This window comes from Phascolarctos cinereus, unplaced genomic scaffold (genome assembly GCF_003287225.1).
Source record: "Phascolarctos cinereus isolate Bilbo 61053 unplaced genomic scaffold, phaCin_HiC Scaffold_726;HRSCAF=1367, whole genome shotgun sequence".
Lineage (NCBI taxonomy): Eukaryota > Metazoa > Chordata > Mammalia > Diprotodontia > Phascolarctidae > Phascolarctos > Phascolarctos cinereus.
The window spans coordinates 296,312,064-296,332,733 of record NW_027556098.1 but is presented as its reverse complement, the minus strand read 5'-3'; the positions used below and the strand labels follow the sequence as shown (position 1 = coordinate 296,332,733).

At 34.8% G+C, this 20,670-nt stretch overlaps 1 protein-coding gene across 1 annotated transcript in view; it reads left to right on the top strand.

The window, feature by feature from the left end:
• The first annotated feature begins 3,062 nt into the window (after positions 1 to 3,062).
• Positions 3,063 to 20,670, top strand: part of LOC110214950 (caspase-12-like) — a 57,212-nt gene continuing 39,604 nt past the window's right edge. Inside the window, 7 exon segments of the mRNA XM_078156838.1 lie at positions 3,063 to 3,140; positions 4,669 to 4,917; positions 5,873 to 5,950; positions 9,186 to 9,280; positions 13,249 to 13,422; positions 15,062 to 15,296; positions 15,756 to 15,908. Of these exon segments, the coding sequence (XP_078012964.1) occupies positions 3,134 to 3,140; positions 4,669 to 4,917; positions 5,873 to 5,950; positions 9,186 to 9,280; positions 13,249 to 13,422; positions 15,062 to 15,296; positions 15,756 to 15,908 (991 nt within the window). The 5' untranslated portion in view covers positions 3,063 to 3,133.

Here is a 20,670-nt window from a genome sequence, read left to right as displayed (position 1 = left end):
GCCTATAACCCCTTTCTGAATTTCCTTCTACTCTTTTCTCTTTATATTTGAAATGTTTTGTTGATGCATTAATCTTTTATTCCCTCTTTTTTTATATCACCACTATTACTAGCTTAACCCCAAACATAATTCCACTCCCCATCCCTAAAGAAAGTCAAAATGCTCTATTTAACCAATACGCATTTTCAAGCAAAGCAAAATCACATATTAGTCGTATCTGAGAATACTGTCTCAGTCTGTACCTTTAGTCCGCAACTCCCTGACAGGGCGTATGAAGCACGTTTCATCATTAATCTTCTGGAGTCATGATTTGTCATTAAATTGGTCAAGGACCTTAACAAAGAGTTATTTAAATAAGCAAGTAGATATCAAAGGACTAACAACTTTTAAAATCTCTTTGGCCAAGCTCCAAATTGATTTGGGGAAAAACACACACATTGACACACACATTCATAAATACATACATTATTGTTGTTAGTCTTTCATTTTTGAAGAGGACCATGACATACACATCACACACACACACACACATATATATACATACACACAGAGTTGTTTTTTGTCCTTGTCCTTTGTTTTTGAAGAAGATCAATGGCATCATGGGTTAATGCTTTGACCTGTGCATGAATTGCATCCATGCACAGATATGTATACACACATATACATACAATATAATATAATAAATATCCATTTATTTATCTATAATTCCAAAAGTCTTAATGATATATAATATACATATATTATGTATATTTGAAATATAAACATTATATGTATATATATGTATATATAGTTATATACATGCTGATAGACTGACAGATAGATAGATGAAAAACTGGGGGAAACAACATTACATTTAAATGAATACTACTTAGAAAAGAGAATCTATCTTGTCTAGGACCTAGAACCTATATTATTTACAATTTATAATAAATTATTTTTATGGTAACTTTTGGAGAATGGGGAGAGATCTAGAAATAAGCAATTAAATCATATCATTTTCTCTGTCCAGAATATCCATCATCTGACCACTTCATATATTTATTTCTCTATAAAGCCTTACTTGTTTCCCTTTGTGTCATGTATTTAGAGCACTTTACTTTGCAGTTTATTTTATTTTTTATGTAATACTTGTGTCAGCAACTAGAATCACATGAAGAACCCAGATAAATTTTGGGGGATTTTCCGATTTCTCTTGACTTGTATAATCTTACTTAAGAAATCCTGGAAAATTAATGCATATTATTTCCTGAGCATTCTGAGATGAACTCCACACTTTTAAGTTCAAAGTTGGCAAATGGGAGAAATGCAAGACTTCCCAAAAGGAAATTCTGGTGACAGCACAGCTGATTTTGGAGGGAACAAAAAAAGAGGAAGTTGCTAAAGAAGTCAATGTAGCTAATCATAGGTTATAAAAAGAGGTGTGAAAAATGTACAAATAATAGAGATCACAGCAGACTATTAGTGTAGTGTCAGAAAGACTAATAGCCTGCATGAATTGAGGCAAATGATGAAGTCTAAATGACTGGAAAAGGTATTATTTCAGTTTTCTTTTACGTACTTATAGGGTTGATGGCGTCATAATCAGAGAAAATGAGGAAAAGATTGAAGGAATGAAAAAGTACGTGTTTACCATGTGCTAAGTAGCATGCTATAAAAATAGAAAATCAATGTAATCACTAATCTCTAAGAGTTCACATTCAAATGGAGGTAGACTATATATACACATATTCACGTGTATATGTATGCATGTATATGTATATACACATACATATATACATACCTACGCACATATATACACATTTATACATGCTTATATACGTATACATATATGTATACGAGAGAGAGGGTTCACCCACAGGGAGGATGGAAGGACCCATGGATACCTAGGATGTGGCTTTCATGATGGAAGATGGAAAGGCTCAGGGATCCTTGGAGTGAAGCTTAGGTATAGGCGGTAAGGACCAGTAATATAAAGGGACAATGACAGGATTTGCAACAAGACAAATAAGGCCTTAGGATATTAGTGAAACTCTTCTGCTACACTATTCCTATTTTTCTCCTTTTTCTTCTACAAAGAAATACCTTAAACATAATAAATAGGTAATTACAAAACTTTATTTGATTTTAATTGGCATGTTTTCCCTGTAATTTTTTATATTGCCCTTTAAATACTTCATTGTCTTTCAAATCATTTAAAAAAGCCTAGTAGGGAAGAGCCAGGCAATATTTTTTTTGTTTGTTTTTGTTTTGTTTTGTTTTTTGTCTAGACAATGGGGTTAATTGACTTTCTCAGGGTCATACAGCTAGTAAGTGTTATGTATCTGAGGCCGGATTCGAACTCAGGTCCTCCTGACTTCAGGGCTGGTGCTCTATCCACTGCACCACCTAGCTGCTCCCAGGTGGTATTTTGGATAGGCATATTGAAGGAGAAACATTTCCATCCTCTTACATGACAAGCTAGAAAAATTAAAAGACAAAACAGTCTAGATATTATCTACCAGGAAATATAAGCAGGGCTTGCTATTGTTGGAAGAGGGGAGAGAGGAAAAGTCTTCTTTATGATCATGGGCTCAGAGTATCCTTTCTAACCATTAGTGAAAATTTTCTCTTATCTAAAATATTTCTTATTGAGGACAGTAGTTTCTTTTCTTTCAGTATTTTCTCAGTGAATATGAACATGAACAGTTAATGGTCTGCATATTCTGTAAATCAGATGTTTTGTTTTTGTTTCCTGGATATCCTTGGCCTTTATTTAAAATAAGTTGAAGAAACTATCCCCAGCCTTTCAGACTACTCATAGTAGTCAGAGAAATCAGTAACAACAATAAAAATAATGTATAAGTACATACTTTATTTTATTGTTCCTAACTGGGGCATTTGCCTTTTCAAAAACTTTTCGGAACTGAAATGAGTATGTGCAAGGAGCAAATGGAAATGCCAAGAAGTGTCACTGTGGTGCACAAGAAAGAGCACTAATTTGAGAATAATATTTCAATTCCTACGGAATGATGAAACAGCTCTTTTAATCTTTGAATGCCCTCCCTCCCTTCCTTTTCTCTGATGGGGATTCAGAGGAAGGTTAACATATACTTTCATTTTCACTATGTTGCATTACCAGTGAGTTAGAAGGAACATGGCTGGTGAGTGGGGATCTTTTTTTATCTATAGGGTGGGAGTATTCAAGCCTAACTTGAGGGATTGCCTTCCTGTTACTAAACCTGGGAGTTCAGAGCAGAAGGACACATCAGGGAATTGCTTTCTGAAGATTGTGCTGCCTTTTGAAGCTGGAATTTTTCTTATGCCAGGTTTATGCAGGGAAAATGATAACAAGGACCCGGGAGTTAGATCCCATCTCCAAACTTCTGGAAAGAGAGGTGGAAGGAAAACTGACTTTATAACTCTTTCCTTATGCTTTTTCTCTGGTTACCTTTTGAAAAAAATTGTGTTTTTTTTTTTCCTTTCCTGTTCTGTTACTTTCCAGGAGTATGACTGATTAAAATGCTGAAGGTCTATAGGCCTCAGCATGATAGAACTTTATAACTGCAAGGGATAGTAGAGTCTGTTGTGTACCAAACTGTCATTTTATAGAGGAAAATACTGAGGCCTGTTATGGGCTTGCCCATGGTCATACAGAGTAAGAGAAAGAGTCAGAAACAAACCTAGGGCCTCTGACTGCTTTTCTGATGTCTTTTTACTGTGATTAAAAGAACTCAAGATATAGTTCCAATCTCAAACTTCCTGAAATGGAGAAAGAGAATTCCCTCCACCTCATATCATGAGCCCAAACTGAAAGCTGCCTTACTTTCTTTAATCCAATCTCTTCTCTCCTTCTCTATGCCCCCCATTCCACTCCACACTAGAAAAAAAATACCACAAATAGTTACATTCAAATTCTGGTCTATCAAGGAGATTTGCTTGTGTAAGAGAGTGTTTTCATTTACAGAGAAAACACCTCAGCATATTTCTTTCTGAGGGCTTTTCAAATCTCTGCTCTGAGTGAAGGGCGCACAAATTGCAACTATAGTCTCTGGATATAGCTCCTGGATCACAGATTTAGAGCTGGAAGGTTACTTTGAGGCTGTCTTTTTCACTGTCTTCCTTTAACAAAAGAGGACACTGATGTCCTCAGAGGTTAATTGACAAGGAGATATATGAGGCAAAATTTAAAATCAAGTTTTTTTTCTAACATTCTATCCACTATGGTAAACAGTGCTGCTTCATAGCAGCTCAAAGAACTCATTCTTTATTTTTTTTAAGAAACACTAATTTTGACTGTCATGATTAGTTTTTAATGACTATACACTGTCAAAACAATGGAAGAAATATGGCTGTCTTTTACATTCTTTAGGTTTCAGTTTCATTGAATCATAGAACTTCTGATCCTTTACATTTCCTTCAGAATATCTAATTTAACCACCCATTTTACAGTTGGTGAAACTGTGGCTGACAGTAAAATGAACTCACACTATTTACTAACATTATTAGAACATAGTAAAGCATGGATCAAACATAGGTGTTACATTTGTTTCCTATGCTAACTTTATTTCTTATCTGTAAAGTGATTAAGTCACACTGAGTTATTTACGAAGGCTTTTCTATTCTGAAATGAGATGATTTTCTCACAAGATCTCTAAACTGTAAATAATACTTCTGCTGTGCTTTTAACAGAACAAAAGAAGAATGATGATCCAGTGCAGAAGGGAAAGACTGAGGCCACAAAAATGTTTAAAGATATTTGTGGTGATTTGATTGAGCAAGAAGTTTTTAATCCAAACCAGATAAGGAATACAAAAAAACAATTTTCATCAGTCAAGGACAGGAGTGAAGACTTGGTTAAGACTGTCACTCTTAAAAGTGGCCAAATTGGCCAAATTGTTTTGAAAAGATTACTGACAGCCACAAGACAACTGCATTCAGGTACGACTCAATAATGACGTTACCTAAAAGACTCACATCATGTCATCTCTCCCCTCATGATCCCCCTTCTACTTAGAACTCAATAGCTGGATTTATCACTATTCCAGAAATCACAGGGAAAATGGATTGACTCCATCCTGAAGGCATTACAGTTCTGGTATTCCAAGGGCCTGCTTTCATTGTTTTCTTGCCATGGCTTGCTGTCATCATCTTGCTATTATTTTTCTCAGCCTCTCAATCTTATTATTGGATTCCAACCTGGTATCTTTCTTTTGCTTGAAGGACTCTTGCTCTGGAGTTTGGGCAATTCAGGAAGCTGAGAGAAATCTGTATAGTCACATCCAACTTTCTCAGCATGTGACCTTTGAATGTTAGAATTCAGATGCCTCTGATCCTTACCAGAAGCTATTCTATGGGCTAAAGATTTAAGGAAACCTAAAAGTGCTTTCCATCCCTTGCCTATTGTCAACTTACACAGTTTCAGTTGCTGGAGTATCATAGATTTAGCAGAAGAGATCTCAAATACTGAATCAGTGTTCATATCATTTACTTAATGCATAAGTTCTGATAACTGAATTGGCTATTAAAGAATAAATCAGGTCCCTTTTTCTTGTAACTCAGAAATTACAGAGAAAGATGACTCAGAGACATATAAGAAACAATGTGCTGCAACGGATAGAGTACTGGATTTGTAATCAGGAGTGTGAGAATTTAAATGTTGAATCTAATACTAACAATGTAACTATACACAAGCCTCATATTTTTATGAACTTTAAAAACTTTCTTAAATTAACTACTAAGTGAAAGAAGTTCCCAAACCAACAAAATCATACTCATATTCCTCTCTTTTATTCATTTATTTATTTATTCATTCATTCATTCATTCATTCATTCATTCATTCATTCATTTATTTATTTATATTATTTGTTTGTTTGTTTATTTTTTTTGCATAAGGAATCCAAGCCAAAGATGAAAACTCAGAGCCAATAGAAAATGCAGGGATTTCGCAGAGAGTGGTTTCCCTCTTATTAGGTTACTATGCCTCCAAAGCAAGAAATGGATTGAAATCCACTTTTGCTAATCTCCTTCTTAAACTACAAATGAACTTAAAGGGGTGAAGTACTAAGCAAAGATGTCCTCAGATAAGTGGTGTGATGCAAAGGGGACAGTTAGGGGATAGAAAACAGAAGGCCTGGGTTCAGTTAAGGTTCTTCTTTCATTGTGTGTATTCATGTTTGTAACTTAAACTAACTCAATCTTGAGTGCCTCCCTTAAAAAATGGAACTAATAATTTTGAACTTGCCTTTCTTTCAAGTTCATTCAGAAGACCAAAAAAAAATATAATTTGGAATTGTTCTTATGCTTATATGTTGCTGTTTTTCATTGGTTTTCTGTCATGTCTGACTCTTTGTGACCCTATTTAGGTTTCTCTTGGTAAAGATATTGGAGTGATTTGCTATTTCTTTTCCAGCTCAGTTTACAGAAGAAGGAATTGAGGTAAACCTGGTTAAGTGATTTGCCTAGGGCAATTTAGCTAGTAATTGTCTGAGGACAGATTTAAATTCAAGAAATTGAGTCTTCCTAGCTTCAGGCCTTGCACTCTATTTACTGTGTCCCCTACATAATGTTATGCTCACATAAATATAAATATAAGGTTATCAATTACTCTACCACCAATATATTTTTTTTCAAAAATGGTTCAATTACATTCCAGATAGTCCTTAAAATAATATCTCTCAGTCTAGTATGAGATAAGTTCATATGACAGAGCACAGAGAGATGGATATGAGAAATTCTTACTTTCATGCACTATATACAATCTTATTGTACTTGATTTGGCCTGATTTCTTCAAATTTGTGCTGCCCATATTTTAGCTATCATTTAAGAAACAGCCACTTTTTATATAATTTTAAGCTAGAAGGGGCTTTAGAATCTAGTATACCCCATTAATTTCATAGATAAGGCAATTGAAGCCCACACAGAAGGGAAAAGATTTGTTCAGTAATGTATAAGTAGTAATTACTATAGCTGAAATTCAAACCCAGGTCTTGTGATTTTAAATTCAATGTTATTCCCATTACATGGTATATCATTTTCCTTTAACCAGTGGATCTTCTTTTTATCTTTAGCCACAAGCTTTTTATATATATTTTTTCACATTTGTTACTTTTTTAAAGCTCCATTTTGTTGTTACTTTTTTTTTTAAATCAGGCTAACATGGTCCTTTTCTAGTCTGGTAACTCATATCCTATTCATCAAAATATTTCAAGTATTACTAAAAGAAGGACAGGAATTACCCCTGCCAATTCCTCTAGTACCCTAGAATTTAATGTTCCTTGGCCTGCTAAATTAAGTTGGCACTTATATACTGTCTTATGAGATCCTGGTTTATTCTGAGTTTCAACTGTCATTTGACAATTTTTTATTTAAGAAAATATTAATTTTCTGTATTCCCACCATTATCTAGGATCATAATTTAATTAAGAAATTAGGATAACCTTTACTAAGTACTTACTACATCCTATGATAAGTGATGGGAATATAATTTACAAAAGTGACACTGCTTCTGCCCAGTAGGCTCTTTCAGTCTAATGGGAGGGACATCATGGCCATATATAAGTATATATAGAAATATACACAAGGTGATTTTGGAATGAAGGGTACTATGTGGGGAAGCAAGAGGTGGGAAAAGAAGCTTGTGACTATTGCTTTTTCAGAGAGGTGTGCTGAGAATGTAAGTGGAGATATAGAATAAAAAATAGTGGGGTTTATAGGAAAAACAAGGGTTTTTTAAAGGATGAGGGAAATTTGTGAATATTTGTAGACAGCAGGAAGAGAATCAATATGTAGGGAGATAATAATGATTAGAGAAGGTGGGGAGATAAGATGAAAGTCAACTTATTAGATCAGTTGGGAGGGCATAGAATCCGTAATGCATGTAGAGGGGTTGGCCTCAGTGAGGAGAGTGAAAGAAAGGAAAATTAATTATTAAAAACATACTATGCTCTAAACAGTGAGAGAAAGTCCACTTCTGTAAAAATTATAATAATGGAAATAGTGGAGAACATATGGTGTCAAGAATTTATAAGATGGGGAAAAGAGGAAGTTTTTAATGAGTATCATTTTTTAGCAAAGTAAATACATGGAAGTAGTTAAGAGGTTGGGGAAAGGGATGCTGTTGCAGTATTAAACAGGGATATTCTAAAACAACTACCTCTGTGGTGAAAATTGGATAGAGAATTAGATAGGAGTAAAAGAATTGCTTTGTTGGCATTAAGTAGCCAGTTGAAATTAGATAACATATGTTTAACTTTTACCCTGGCAGGAACAGAATTCCTCATCCTCCCATGATCTTTTTCTTGACCTCCAGTTAGCTTTCTGATCTTTAACATTCTTCACCACCTTTAACTGATTCATGATGTCACTACTTTGTTATACTTACAGGGAGTGAAGATATTTCACAGTATGTTCAGAGTATGGCAGATGAATTAGTTTGTTTGGAGAGAAAAAAATTAGGAAAGGCAGGGGAAATAAAGCTGAAAATATATGCAGAGATGCAAATCAGAAAGAGACTTGGAGTACAGGAGTTCAAATTTTACCTTGTGTAACATGAATCTCAGGGGCATATACAACACCCCACATTACACTTGTAAGGAATAGGGAGCTAATGAGCAAGGGGGTGTTGGCAAAATGGAGTGACATGATCAAAGCACTGTTTCAGCAAGACTAAACAACATTCAAGGGGCACTGGGATGAGGAAAGATGAGAAGCAGGAAGGACAGTGAGGAGGTTTTTGCTATAATTTAGAGGTCAAATATTAAAAGCCTAAAGTGGTAGAGTAGGGATAGTTGAAACTTAAAGGAAAGGAGGAATGTGAATGCATTCCCAAGGATAAAGCAAAAAGAATTTGGTAATCTATAGGATCTAAAAGGTAATATATTACCAGAATCATAGACGTCTTTGAGGGTTGAGCATAGGGTGACTGAGAAAATGGTGGTAGAATTATTAGATATAGCTAATTCAAGAAAAGGGAAGACATTGGTAAAAAGAGATTATGAGTTTTAAGTGTCAAAGGATAACACTCAATGGCAATCAAAAGAAAGTATGTTTTTTCAAACTACTTTCCCCTCCATCTCTGTCTTCTTTCACTCATGTGAACATGTTTGTCATTCTCAGAAGCATTTCCTCAGAATAACAGTAGGGTCTGCTAGAAGTACAAAGTCAAAGGATATCCTGGCTAATTAGAATTTTTTCTGGCTCTCATAGCACCTCAGCCTATCCAGGCAGCTGAACCACTAAACAAGGTGAAGCTCAGCCCTCCAGATTTCTACCACAAACTGAAAGAAGCAAAGGATGAAGAGGTACCATTTTGGATGAATGACTGTAAATGGAGAATCAACAATCTTCCTTCAGTATAAGGGCTGAAGAACTTCTAGTGGTTATTTTTTATTGTCAAGAAATGCCTCCTGGGCATCCAAAAGCTATAGAGAGCTCCCTCATCTATCCATGTCTATGCCCAGGATTTCCAGTTTATTTTAATTTCTAGCTCTAATATACGTCCCTGAATTCCCTTTCTGTTTCCGAAGTAAAAAAAAAAATATCACATCTGACCCTTGTTCTCACCTTGGGGCTCTCCTTCCCCTCATTGCATTTAAAAGATATGTTGTTTCTACTATGTGACAGTCTTATAAGTACTGACATCGAGCATTAATTATAGTGTTCATTTGTTTTTTAAAGTTTGTCTATTTGGAGAAAATCAGGGAAAGATTCATCTAATTGTCCTACAAGGCAGACTGTAATGTTTGCCACATGGAACACACAATAGTAATACAATGGGTTTTATAGAAGGGAAAAATTCAACTCAGTTCCACAAAATTTAGTAAGCACATATCTTATGTGAGGCACTGTGTGAGGTTCTAGGTATACAAAGATAAAATTCCTGCCCTTAAAGAACTTGCTTTGAACTCAGGATACCCAGTACTGAGGAAGGAGGAGCATGAGTAACTGGGAGAAAATATAGTAGGGAAATTTGAACTGAACCGTGAATGGAAATAAGGGTTCTGAGAAGGTGCTTGGAATTGGCAAATTGAAAACAAAACAAAACAAAACAAAAGTGAGCCTGCACTAGCTGCCAAAAAGCTGGCATTCTTCTAAAGGGATGCAACATGAATAGATTTCTTGGACCATTGATAAAATCATAGGTTCATTCAAGAATAATAACAACAAAAAGAGAGGCCGAGAGGAGTATTTATTTTTTAATTAATCAATTTATTTTTAGTTTTCTACATTCACTTTCATAAAATTTTGAGTTCCAAACTTTTCCCCCATCTCTCCCCTCCCTCCACACCAATGACATTCAGTTTGATATAGGCTCTACATATGCATTCGTAGTGAAGCTATTTTCATATTAGTCATGTTATAAAGACATATTAGAACCAATGGGAAAAACCATGAAAAAGAAGAAACAAAAAAAGGGAGGAAACAATATGCTCTGATCTGCATTCAGACTCCATATTTTTGTTTTGCTTTGTTTCTGAATATGGACAGCATTTACCATCATGAGTCCTTTGGAGTCTGTCTTAGATCCTTGCATTGCTAAGAAGAGATAAGTGTATCAAAGTTAGTCATCACACATTGTGGTTGTTACTCTGTACAAGATTCTCCTGGTTCTGCTCACTTCACTCAGCATCAGTTTATATAAGGCTTTCCAGGTTTTTTTGAAGTCCACCTGCCCATCATTTCTTATAGCAAAATAGTTTTCTATTACATTCACATACCACAACTTGTTCAGATATTCCCCAACTGATGGTCATCTTCTTAATTTCCAATTCTTTGTCACCATGAGAAGAGTTACTATAAATATTTTGTACATGTGGGTCCTTTTCCCATTTGTATGATCACTTTGGGATACAGCCCTATAAGTGCTATTGCTGGGTCAAAGGTAACACACATTTTTGTAGCTCTTTGGGTAGAGTTGGATCAGTTCACAACTCCACAAACAATGCATTAGTGTTCTAATTTTCCCACATTTTCTCCAGAATTTATCTTTTTCCTGTTTTGTCATGTTAGCCAATCTAATAGGTGTGATGTGGTACCTCAGAGTCATGTTGATTAGCATTTCTCTAATCAATAGTGATTTAGAGAATTTTGTAATATGACTGTAGCTTTAATTTCTTCATCTGAAAATTGTGTGTTCATTCCCTTTGACCATTTATCAATTGGGGAATGACTTGTATTCTTATAAATTTGACTCACTTCCCTACATATTTTTAGAAATAAGGCCTTTATCAGAGACATTGCTTGTAAAAATTATTTCCCAGTTTTCTTTTTCCTTCCTAATCTTGGTTGCATTGACATTGTTTGAGCAAAACCTTTTCAATTTAATGTAATCAAAATTATCAGTTTTGTATTTCATAGCATTCCCTGTCTCTTGTTTGGTCATAAATTCTTCCATTCTCCATAAATCTGACAGGTAAATGACTTCTTGCTCTCCCAGTTTGCTTATAATATCAGCCTTTCTATCTAAACCATGCGCCCATTTTTACTTTATTTTGGTGTACAGTTTAAGATATTGATCTATGTTTGGTTTCTGCCAGCTGTTTTCCAGTTTTCCCAGCAGAGAAGGAGTATTAAAAAAAAATCACTGATAGAAGTGGATAGTATGATGAGACTCTATAGTGGAATGAAGACATCCCTGCTCAACTCTTACATAAACAGTTTTTTCTTTTTTTTTGTTTATTTGTTTTTGCAAAGAAAAAAATTATCTTTGGGCTAGAAGAAGCATAAAAAAATCTAGCAGGAAGTTAATAGAAAATATAAATGTGGGAATAATACAATAGCACTTGCTTTTCTTCTATAAAATCATGTTGCCTCGCCTAGATAATCTACATCAGAGAGTACCAAATTGGGAAATGTGATGACTGAGTCACTAGTAAGTGACTTCGAATGATTGTGGAGAAGAGGAATATGGTGGGAATAGAGAAAAGCATATCATCTATCATTTTTTAAAATGCATAAATGGAGGGTACAAACCATTGGTCAGTTGCAGCTAGACTTTAGTTCTCAGCAAAATTCTAGAATCTATTTTTAAATAGATAGTGAACGACAGGGGAAAAGAAACTAAAAATGACAAAGAGCCAGCATAGTTATGAAAAAAAAAAGCTTACACAAGAACAACCTGGTTTCCTTTTTTTTTTTAAATAAATTAGTAGATGAAGAAAATGCAATAGGTCCAAAATGACAATAATAATTATACAAAGAAATGCATAGAATATGTCATACTATCAAAGAAAAAAATCATGGATTTGGGATAGATGATGCACTTAGATGGATTAAGGAATGGGGGAATAAATGGACCCAAAGAGTAGTCATAACACATAGTTAGACTCTAGACTTCCTCTTACAAACTAGCACATATAATAACTTGTTGAGTCTCTAGAACTCAATGTAATACATTTCTTCCTAAGGGTAGGTATACTTTTGAGAGATCTGGGTGTTTTTCTGATATTATCAACCCAAATCCTGTGAGGAGAATTGTATCAACTGATGGAGATTGTTATAAGTAGAACCAGAAAAGAATAGAAAACTATAACTATGATAATATTTCCTCATCTATGAAAAAGGGGATGATAGCCCAAATGAAGTCATGACTTCATGTTGTTCATGACTGAACAACAAAAGTAGAGAAATGTCCATTGAAATTCACCCTTCTTGCAATATTCCTATAGCAATAAATCAGGCAGAGATTTTATTATCATTTATTAGGATCACTTAGGGTAGCAAAGCAGTCTAGTTTCTGTATATATATATCTATATATCTATATATCTATATATCTATATCTATCTATATCTATATCTATATCTATATCTATATCTGTATCTGTATCTGTATCTGTATCTGTATCTGTATCTGTATCTGTATCTATCTATATCTGTATCTATCTATATCTATATCTATATCTATATCTATATCTATATCTATATCTATATCTATATCTATATCTATATCTATATCTATATCTATATCTATATCTATATCTATATCTATATCTATCTATCTGTATCTGTATCTGTATCTGTAGCTATCTGTATCTATATCTATATCTATATCTATATCTATATCTATATCTATATCTATATCTATATCTATATCTATATCTATATCTATATCTATATCTATATCTATATCTATATCTATATCTATATCTATATCTATATCTATATCTATATCTATCTATATCTATCTCTATCTCTATCTCTATCTCTATCTCTATCTCTATCTATCTATCTATCTATCTATCTATCTATCTATCTATCTAATTTCTTACAGATAGATGCAGTCATGGAAAAGGGAACCCGTAAACTCCTGGCCATCATTATCTCTAACACTAAATTTGACCACCTAAATGACCAAAATGAGGCTTGATTTGACATTCAGAGAATGATGGAGCTACTTCAGGACCTGGGATATAGTGTAGATGTCAAAGAAAGCTGTACATCATTGGTGATACAATGACACAGCACACTGCCCATGCCTTCCTTTTCCCAGAAGGAAATGAATCACTAGTATATGCACCAGGGGCAATCAATCTCATTTCCTTGCATTTGTTTCCATCTTATAGAAAAGCTAGGTAGTGCAGGTGATAGAGTTTAGGACCTATAGTTAGGACCTGAGTTTAAATCCAATTTGAGATACTTATAGCAGTGCTACTTTGGGCAAGTTACTTGACCGTTGCTAGCCTCAGTTTCCTCCACTGTAAAATGGGGACAATAATACCACCTACTTCCCAGGATTGTTGTGAGCATTAAAAAAGATTATATTTATAAAAAAAGTGCTTAACACATTGCTTGGAACATAGTGGGTGCTATATGAAAGCTAGCTGTTGTTGCTTCTTCCATGAAAATTATCTCATCAAATATACTCATCCATATCACCTGAACTACATTAGACCCTCAGTCAATATATTTTTTTAATTTATTTTTATTTATCAACAATCATGTCCATAAGCTTTTGGATTTTACATTTTTCTCCTCCTCCCTCTCCACCTTCCTCCTCAAGATGGCATGCAATCTGACATAGGCTCTACATATACATTCCTATTAAACGTATTTTTACATCAGTGATATTGTAAGGAAGAATTAGAACCAATAGAAGAAACCACAAGAAAGAGAAAATAAAACAAAACAGAAGAAAACAAAAGCAAATATTATGCTTCAATCTGCATTCGAACTCCATAGTTCTTTCTTTGGATGTGGATAGAATTTTCTTTTCTTTTTTTTCTTCTTTTTTAGGCAATTGGGGTTAAGTGATTTGCCCAGGGTCACACAGCTAGTAAGTGTCAAGTGTTTGGTCTAAGGACAGATTTGAACTCAGGTCCTCCTGACTTCAGAGCTGGTGCTCCACCCACTGTGCCACCTAGCTTCTCCTAAGATAGCATTTTCCATCGTGAGACCTTTGGAGATGTCTTAGAGCCTTGCATTGCTGAGAAGGGCTAATTCTATCAATGTTAGTTATCACACAATGTGGCTGTTACTGTATGCAATGTTATTCTGGTTTGCTTACTTCACTCAGCATCAGTCTGTGCAAGTCTTTCCAGGTTTTTCTGAAGTCTGCCTGCTCATCATTTCTTATAGCACAATAGTATTTCATGACATTAATGTACCACAACTTGTTCAGCCAATCCCCAATTGATGGGCACCCTATCAATTTCCAATTGTTTGCCACCACAAAAAGAGCTGCTATAAATATTTTGTCACATATGGGTCCTTTTCCCTTTTGGGATACAGCCCTAGAAAGTGCTGTTGCTGGGTCAATGCGAAAGCACATTTTTACAGCCCTTTGGACATAACTCCAAATTGCTCTCCAAAATGGTTGGATTATTTTACAACTCCACCAATAATGCATCAGTGTTACAATTTTCCCATATATTCTCCAACATTTATCATTTTCTTGTTTTGTCATGTTGGCCAATCTAATAGGTGTGAAATGGTAACTCAGACTTGTTTTGATTTGCATTTCTCTAATCAATAGTGATTTAGAGCATGTAGATGGCTTTAATTTCTTAATCTTAGAACTGCTTGTTCATATCCTTTGACCATTTATCAATTGAAGAATTGGTCAATAATTTTTCAGTGTCTCTTAGGAAATGAAGTCATTGTTGGAGGAGTTTGCCCACTGGCCAGAACACAAGTCCTTGGAGAGCACCTTCCTTGTGTTCATGTCTCATGGCACCAATGATGGCATCTTTGGGATAAAGTACAAACGAGAAGACCCAGATATTCTGGCCAATGATACCATCTTTGAAATTTTCAACAATAGTAACTATTGCAGATTGAGACATAAACCAAAAGTTATCATTATTCATGGATACCAAGTAGGTGAGTTTTTGGTTATATATTATGCTAAATATGGCCAGCATTTACCCAGACCTTTGAAGGCTGGTCTATTCTATCCCAGGGAGAAAGAAGTAGCTACCTAGTCATAACTTTATGTTATTTACTAGGATAGGGAAATTACAATAGACTTCATTAAACTGTATTTATCATGTCTCAGAAGCATCAGTGAGTTACCAAGTTACCTCACATATTGAGAACTTGTCCATCTTACTGGTAATTTGTTATATGTCAAACAGAGATTTCTCCTTGAGTTTGTATTTTTCTTCATTCAAAATCAATGTGTTCTTTCACAATGATAAAGGGGATTACCTCTGTGCATGTGAATGTGCATGCATGTATATGCATATAAATATGCTTCCAAAGATAATGAACCACTTTAGCAATCATTGTAGTGGTACTGTAATGAAGGCAACTGTCATAATTTTTACCCATGTGACCTAGGTATGATTTCAGAACAAAGTGCAGTAGCAGCTTCAGGAGGCAGCTGTGCCCAGTCCTCCAAAGATGACAAAAAGACCTTTTGGAAGGATTTTGCTGGAAAAGAGCATGTGGAGAAGGACTTCATTTGTTTTCACTCTATAACTCCACATAAGTGTCTTCCCAGAAGGGAACTTAGAACTCTTTCACTACTCCCCATACACTGGTCTTAAATAATCTCTCTTTTGTCCAATCAGAAAATCTATGTCCCTAGTATAGTGGGAGACTTTAGATGATGGGAAGGATTGAAATCTAATTCCCTTGGTATTTTAATGCCCATGTTCTTCCTGCCTTGTTGATATTAAGAGGACTTCCCAAATCAATAGAACTGTGATGACAATAAAGATAAATCTGCTGAATCTCATAAAATTAAAGAGAAAAGAGAAAGAAAAATCACAGGCAAAATAATCAAATAGAATCAACATTGGAAGAAACCTCAGGTGTCATCTAGTTAATCTGTGCCTGAAAAAGAGCCCCTTCTACAGCACCTGTCATCTAGCCTTTGCTTAAAGACCTCCAATATAGGGAAACCATTACTTTCTGATACACCTATCCCACTTTTGGACTGATGCACACAAGACTTTTTGTTTGCTTGCTTGTTTGTCTGTTTTTTCCTGGACTCAATCTATTCTTTCCTCTTTTTTACTTCCAACCATTTCTCCTGGTTCTGTACTATAGAATCCATCAAAACAAATCAAATTTTTCTATCACCCTTTAAATAATTGAAGACATTGATCATGCTCTCTCCCTCCCCCAACCTCCTACCCTGAGCTTTCCTTATTCAGGTTAAGCATTTTCAGTTCCTTCAAACAAAACTCATATGTCATGATTGTGGCCCTTCCTCATCCATGTTGTCTTCCTTGGATATTTGCTTGCTTAGAGAATTTCCTTCTTATAATGCATGTGTGTAAGTGTGCGGTTTAACGTTGAAGAGTTAAAAGGATGAAAGCATTAACAGCAACACCAACAACAATAGCTTCATGGAAGATGTGAAATCAGTAAATGTAGTCAGTTATTGGTCTGTTTATCAGTTATTTTTGGTCAGTTAGTATCTAGCATTAGAAAAGCTGATGGGAATGATTCTCACAAGCATTTTGGGGATAGTTATAATGAGTGGAGTGAAAATTCTTACCTATTAAGTTTAGGCAGTAGAATATAGAACATTCTAATTAAAGTTTTAGTCAATTTCTTGCTTAAATATTGTTTGCAATCCCTCTAAGATATATGACTACTAGATGGAATTCTTCAACATCAGTTTATTTTAGATAACGTATGAACTAGGCCCTGGAAAGTCTGGTGGCTACTGGCTATGTCTCATCCCAGAGCTATCTCCAAGAAAGTACCAAATGTTCTGATGTTCTCAGAGAATGGGTACTGTTCTATCCCCATTAGCTCCTCATGTCTCTAGGTGACAGTGTCTATGTCATGACCTAAAGGATGTATTCAGGATATCTTTATCCCATCATAATGTTTCTAAAGCCTCCAAGTACTGGCAATCCTTATTTCTTCTCCAAATCTATTCTATTTAAAAGCACCTCAGTATTGCATCTCATCATGTAGACATGACAAAATGAAGCCAGCTCAAAGACAACCAGATGGATACAACAGTACATAGTTATAGAATCAAGAAAAGGAACACAATCAGAATGCAAATTCAAACAATGATGCCATGGAATGTGTGGCTTCAGGTTTTCTCATACGTAGGCAATCTTTAGCCAGCTTATAAACATGGACAGAAATTTCAGTATACAATACAGTTACTTAGCCCTGTCAGTTCCTTTCCCCATGGGAACAATAAATCATGATTCATGTAATAAAACAGAATATTCATATTGTGTTCTACTCATGACCCTCATGAAGGCCAAAGTAAGTTGAAAGAACTCAAGGATCAGGATAATTCAATTCCATTTTTTAGCATAAGTATGGTCTTGGAAATAAACCAGCTTAGAAAAAAGCTCCGTATGCTGCCTTTACCCTCTTTCTTTTGCCTTGTATCATGTCTCATCCACTGGTAGTGGCTCAAAGGCAGTACAGTCTAATAGAGAAGTGGTGATTGGACAAGAACACACTCCACCCTCTTCTTTCAACTTTCTTTTGATCTTACAGATGTTCTTGCAAACCAATGATACTTGCTTTCTTCTGCACACCATTCACTTCTGTTGTGAATATTTGTTGTCTTGGTCACTGTCTTTGAAGAAACAGGTTTCAGAGAATAAATGTGCCACACATTTTTCTCCCAGAGAAATATTTAAAAGACCTACAAATGCTCTTCAATTGAAGTGTACTTAAATAACTGTGATCATATGATTAGCTTCAAAACTTCGTATTTAACAGACACAGGTAATCATATTAAATATAAAACCCAAAGTGCCTGCAAGTTCCTAACATAGGAATCACACTAAAAATAAAAAGGCATACTATAAATGTATTATTAATGTATGAAACTAACATAATTCATGACACATATTCAATATATCAGAAAACTTCGTTCACCCAAGAAACAAACACAAAACATCATACTGTGTATTGTGAATAGTGACAGATTCATAGATGCGGAAACCATATTCCCCAATAGCAATAGTATGAGTATATCAATGCACACTATCACAAATAGCTAAGAAGTCAAATAGCATAAAAAGCACATTGGTTAGAAAAAAATTATGCACAACACATAATAGTATATGTTGCAGCTGTATATTAAAACATACACACACATTATATGTGCTCCAGCAATGGAAATCATTTGTCTATAAAAATAATCACTTCCTTCTAAACATTTCTTAGATTTCATAATTTACCTAATAAGCCTAGTAATTTTAATATAACCTCTTAAACTGGAGAATGGCCCAGACTAACTATGACTATCTATTGATCTAATGAGGTATAATCCCAACTCTGCTTCTAGCCCCTTTACTTATCTTCTGTTTACTAGGTGTCTATAGCTGGAGTAGTAGGTTAAAAAGGGACTGTCTCTGGATTCATCTCTCTTATCGTTTTGAAACAAAGCCATCTTTGTGGTACAAGTCTAAGCTTGGTCGACTTCCCTCACCCACTAGATGTTATCTATATCATCTGAGTCAGAGCTATGTGAATTGTCAAGTTCAAACAATCTCTCCACAATTAGTGAGTAGATTTTCTTCTTAGGGGAAACCCACATGACTATCCATCAGTCATTTCCCCTTCAGCAAGAAGTCTTACTAAGTCCCCAGTGGGCAATAGGTCCTTGTAGTACCCCTTGCAGATTGGCAAGTTTCCCATCCTGTCAGATACTTATGATGAAATGATTTTCCATTTTTCCACTTTCTTATGTGTGCACTGAAATTATTTAGTGAAACTATAATCCTTTGCTGAAGATATTGAAAATGAATTTTCGTTCATGCTATAACTTGTTTTTATCAGAAATATTCTGAGCTTAGGTCTTGGGTAGGGATAGGGTCTCCTTTAATGATTCATGCATCTGAAATGCATAATAGTTGTGAGTATCTCTATCTTGTATATACTCTGAGACTCAAAACACATACCATTGAGTCCATGGGCAAGCCTGGTTCTCCTTGAAAAATCATCAGGTGTGGAGTAAGGTCCATGTCATCATTCCTGCAAGCATTGTGTGTCCAAATTAGAAATGTTAAATGTTAACTGAGCATTCTGCTCAAACCTCACCAGTATCCTGAGCAAGTGCAGCAGTTCAGCAACGTGTGATATAATCACTTGGGCTATGAGTTTTTTGAGACTTGGATTGGATTTCTGCCAAGATTAACAACTACTGCATTAATATGTTTTCAAAGTGTCTGCCGTGGTCAGAGTAGATATTATTAGCAATGTCACATACACAGGAATACTTCTTTCTCATCACCTTAGCAAATAAAAATATTTTCTAATTCTTTGTTAGTTAAACCAACGTCTGCTGCCACTAAGATGCTCTAATACATCACTAATATGTTCTTTTTATCTCCTAAAAAACAAAACGTTTAAGCATAGAGGCTTTAAAGGCTTTCTGGTACTTGTACTCTCTTTGCAGGCCTTTCCTTTGATCATATAAAGGGCAAGTTTACCTTTTTATAGACATTTGCTAGTATTCAGAACCATCAAAATCTGCTTATTACTAGCTTAAGTACCCTCTATTGGTTCATATGTCTGAACATAGTGGGTAATGCTTCCATGATCCCAGCATGAAATACCTTGGGTAGTACCAATTGATTTTTGTATTATATATGGAAACAATTAAAGTCCAGTATGACATCCCAATTTGTATTTATAATTTTTGCCATTTTCTCAATTGTAAGGTATCTTCTAGGGAGTGAAGTTTGGCTCTCCAAGGAGCATTCCATTTTTTTTTAGCTTCTATCATTTCTTATGAATTTTCATTTTAAAATTTCTTTTGTTGTGAGTCATATAAGTTTGACTGAGGCACAAAGAGCCAGTTCAACATAATAAAATACGCAAATAAACAGTACTTGTTTGGTGGATGCTGAAGACTTTCAAGTATCTTTCCATATTACAAAAGCCCATATCTAAGAATATCATTCATCTATACTCCATCTGTGATTTTATGGTAGCTTCACATTCAATGACTCTAGAGGAGAGGACATTTGTATCCACATTAATTTTTTTCTGGTTGGATAGAATGAATGAGGAAATTAACAGGAACTTATTAAGCTCTTACTATGTAAAGGCTACTTCACCAATTACTGAGGATTCAAATGTAAAGGTGATCCTATCCCACAAAGAATTTCTATTCTACTAAAGGAGGCAACATATATGAAATAGTGGCAGCTCAGAAGGGGTATTTATGTGTATATAAAAAATGTATGTATACACAAATTTTATATATATATATATATATATATATATATATATACATATATGCATGTGAATATAT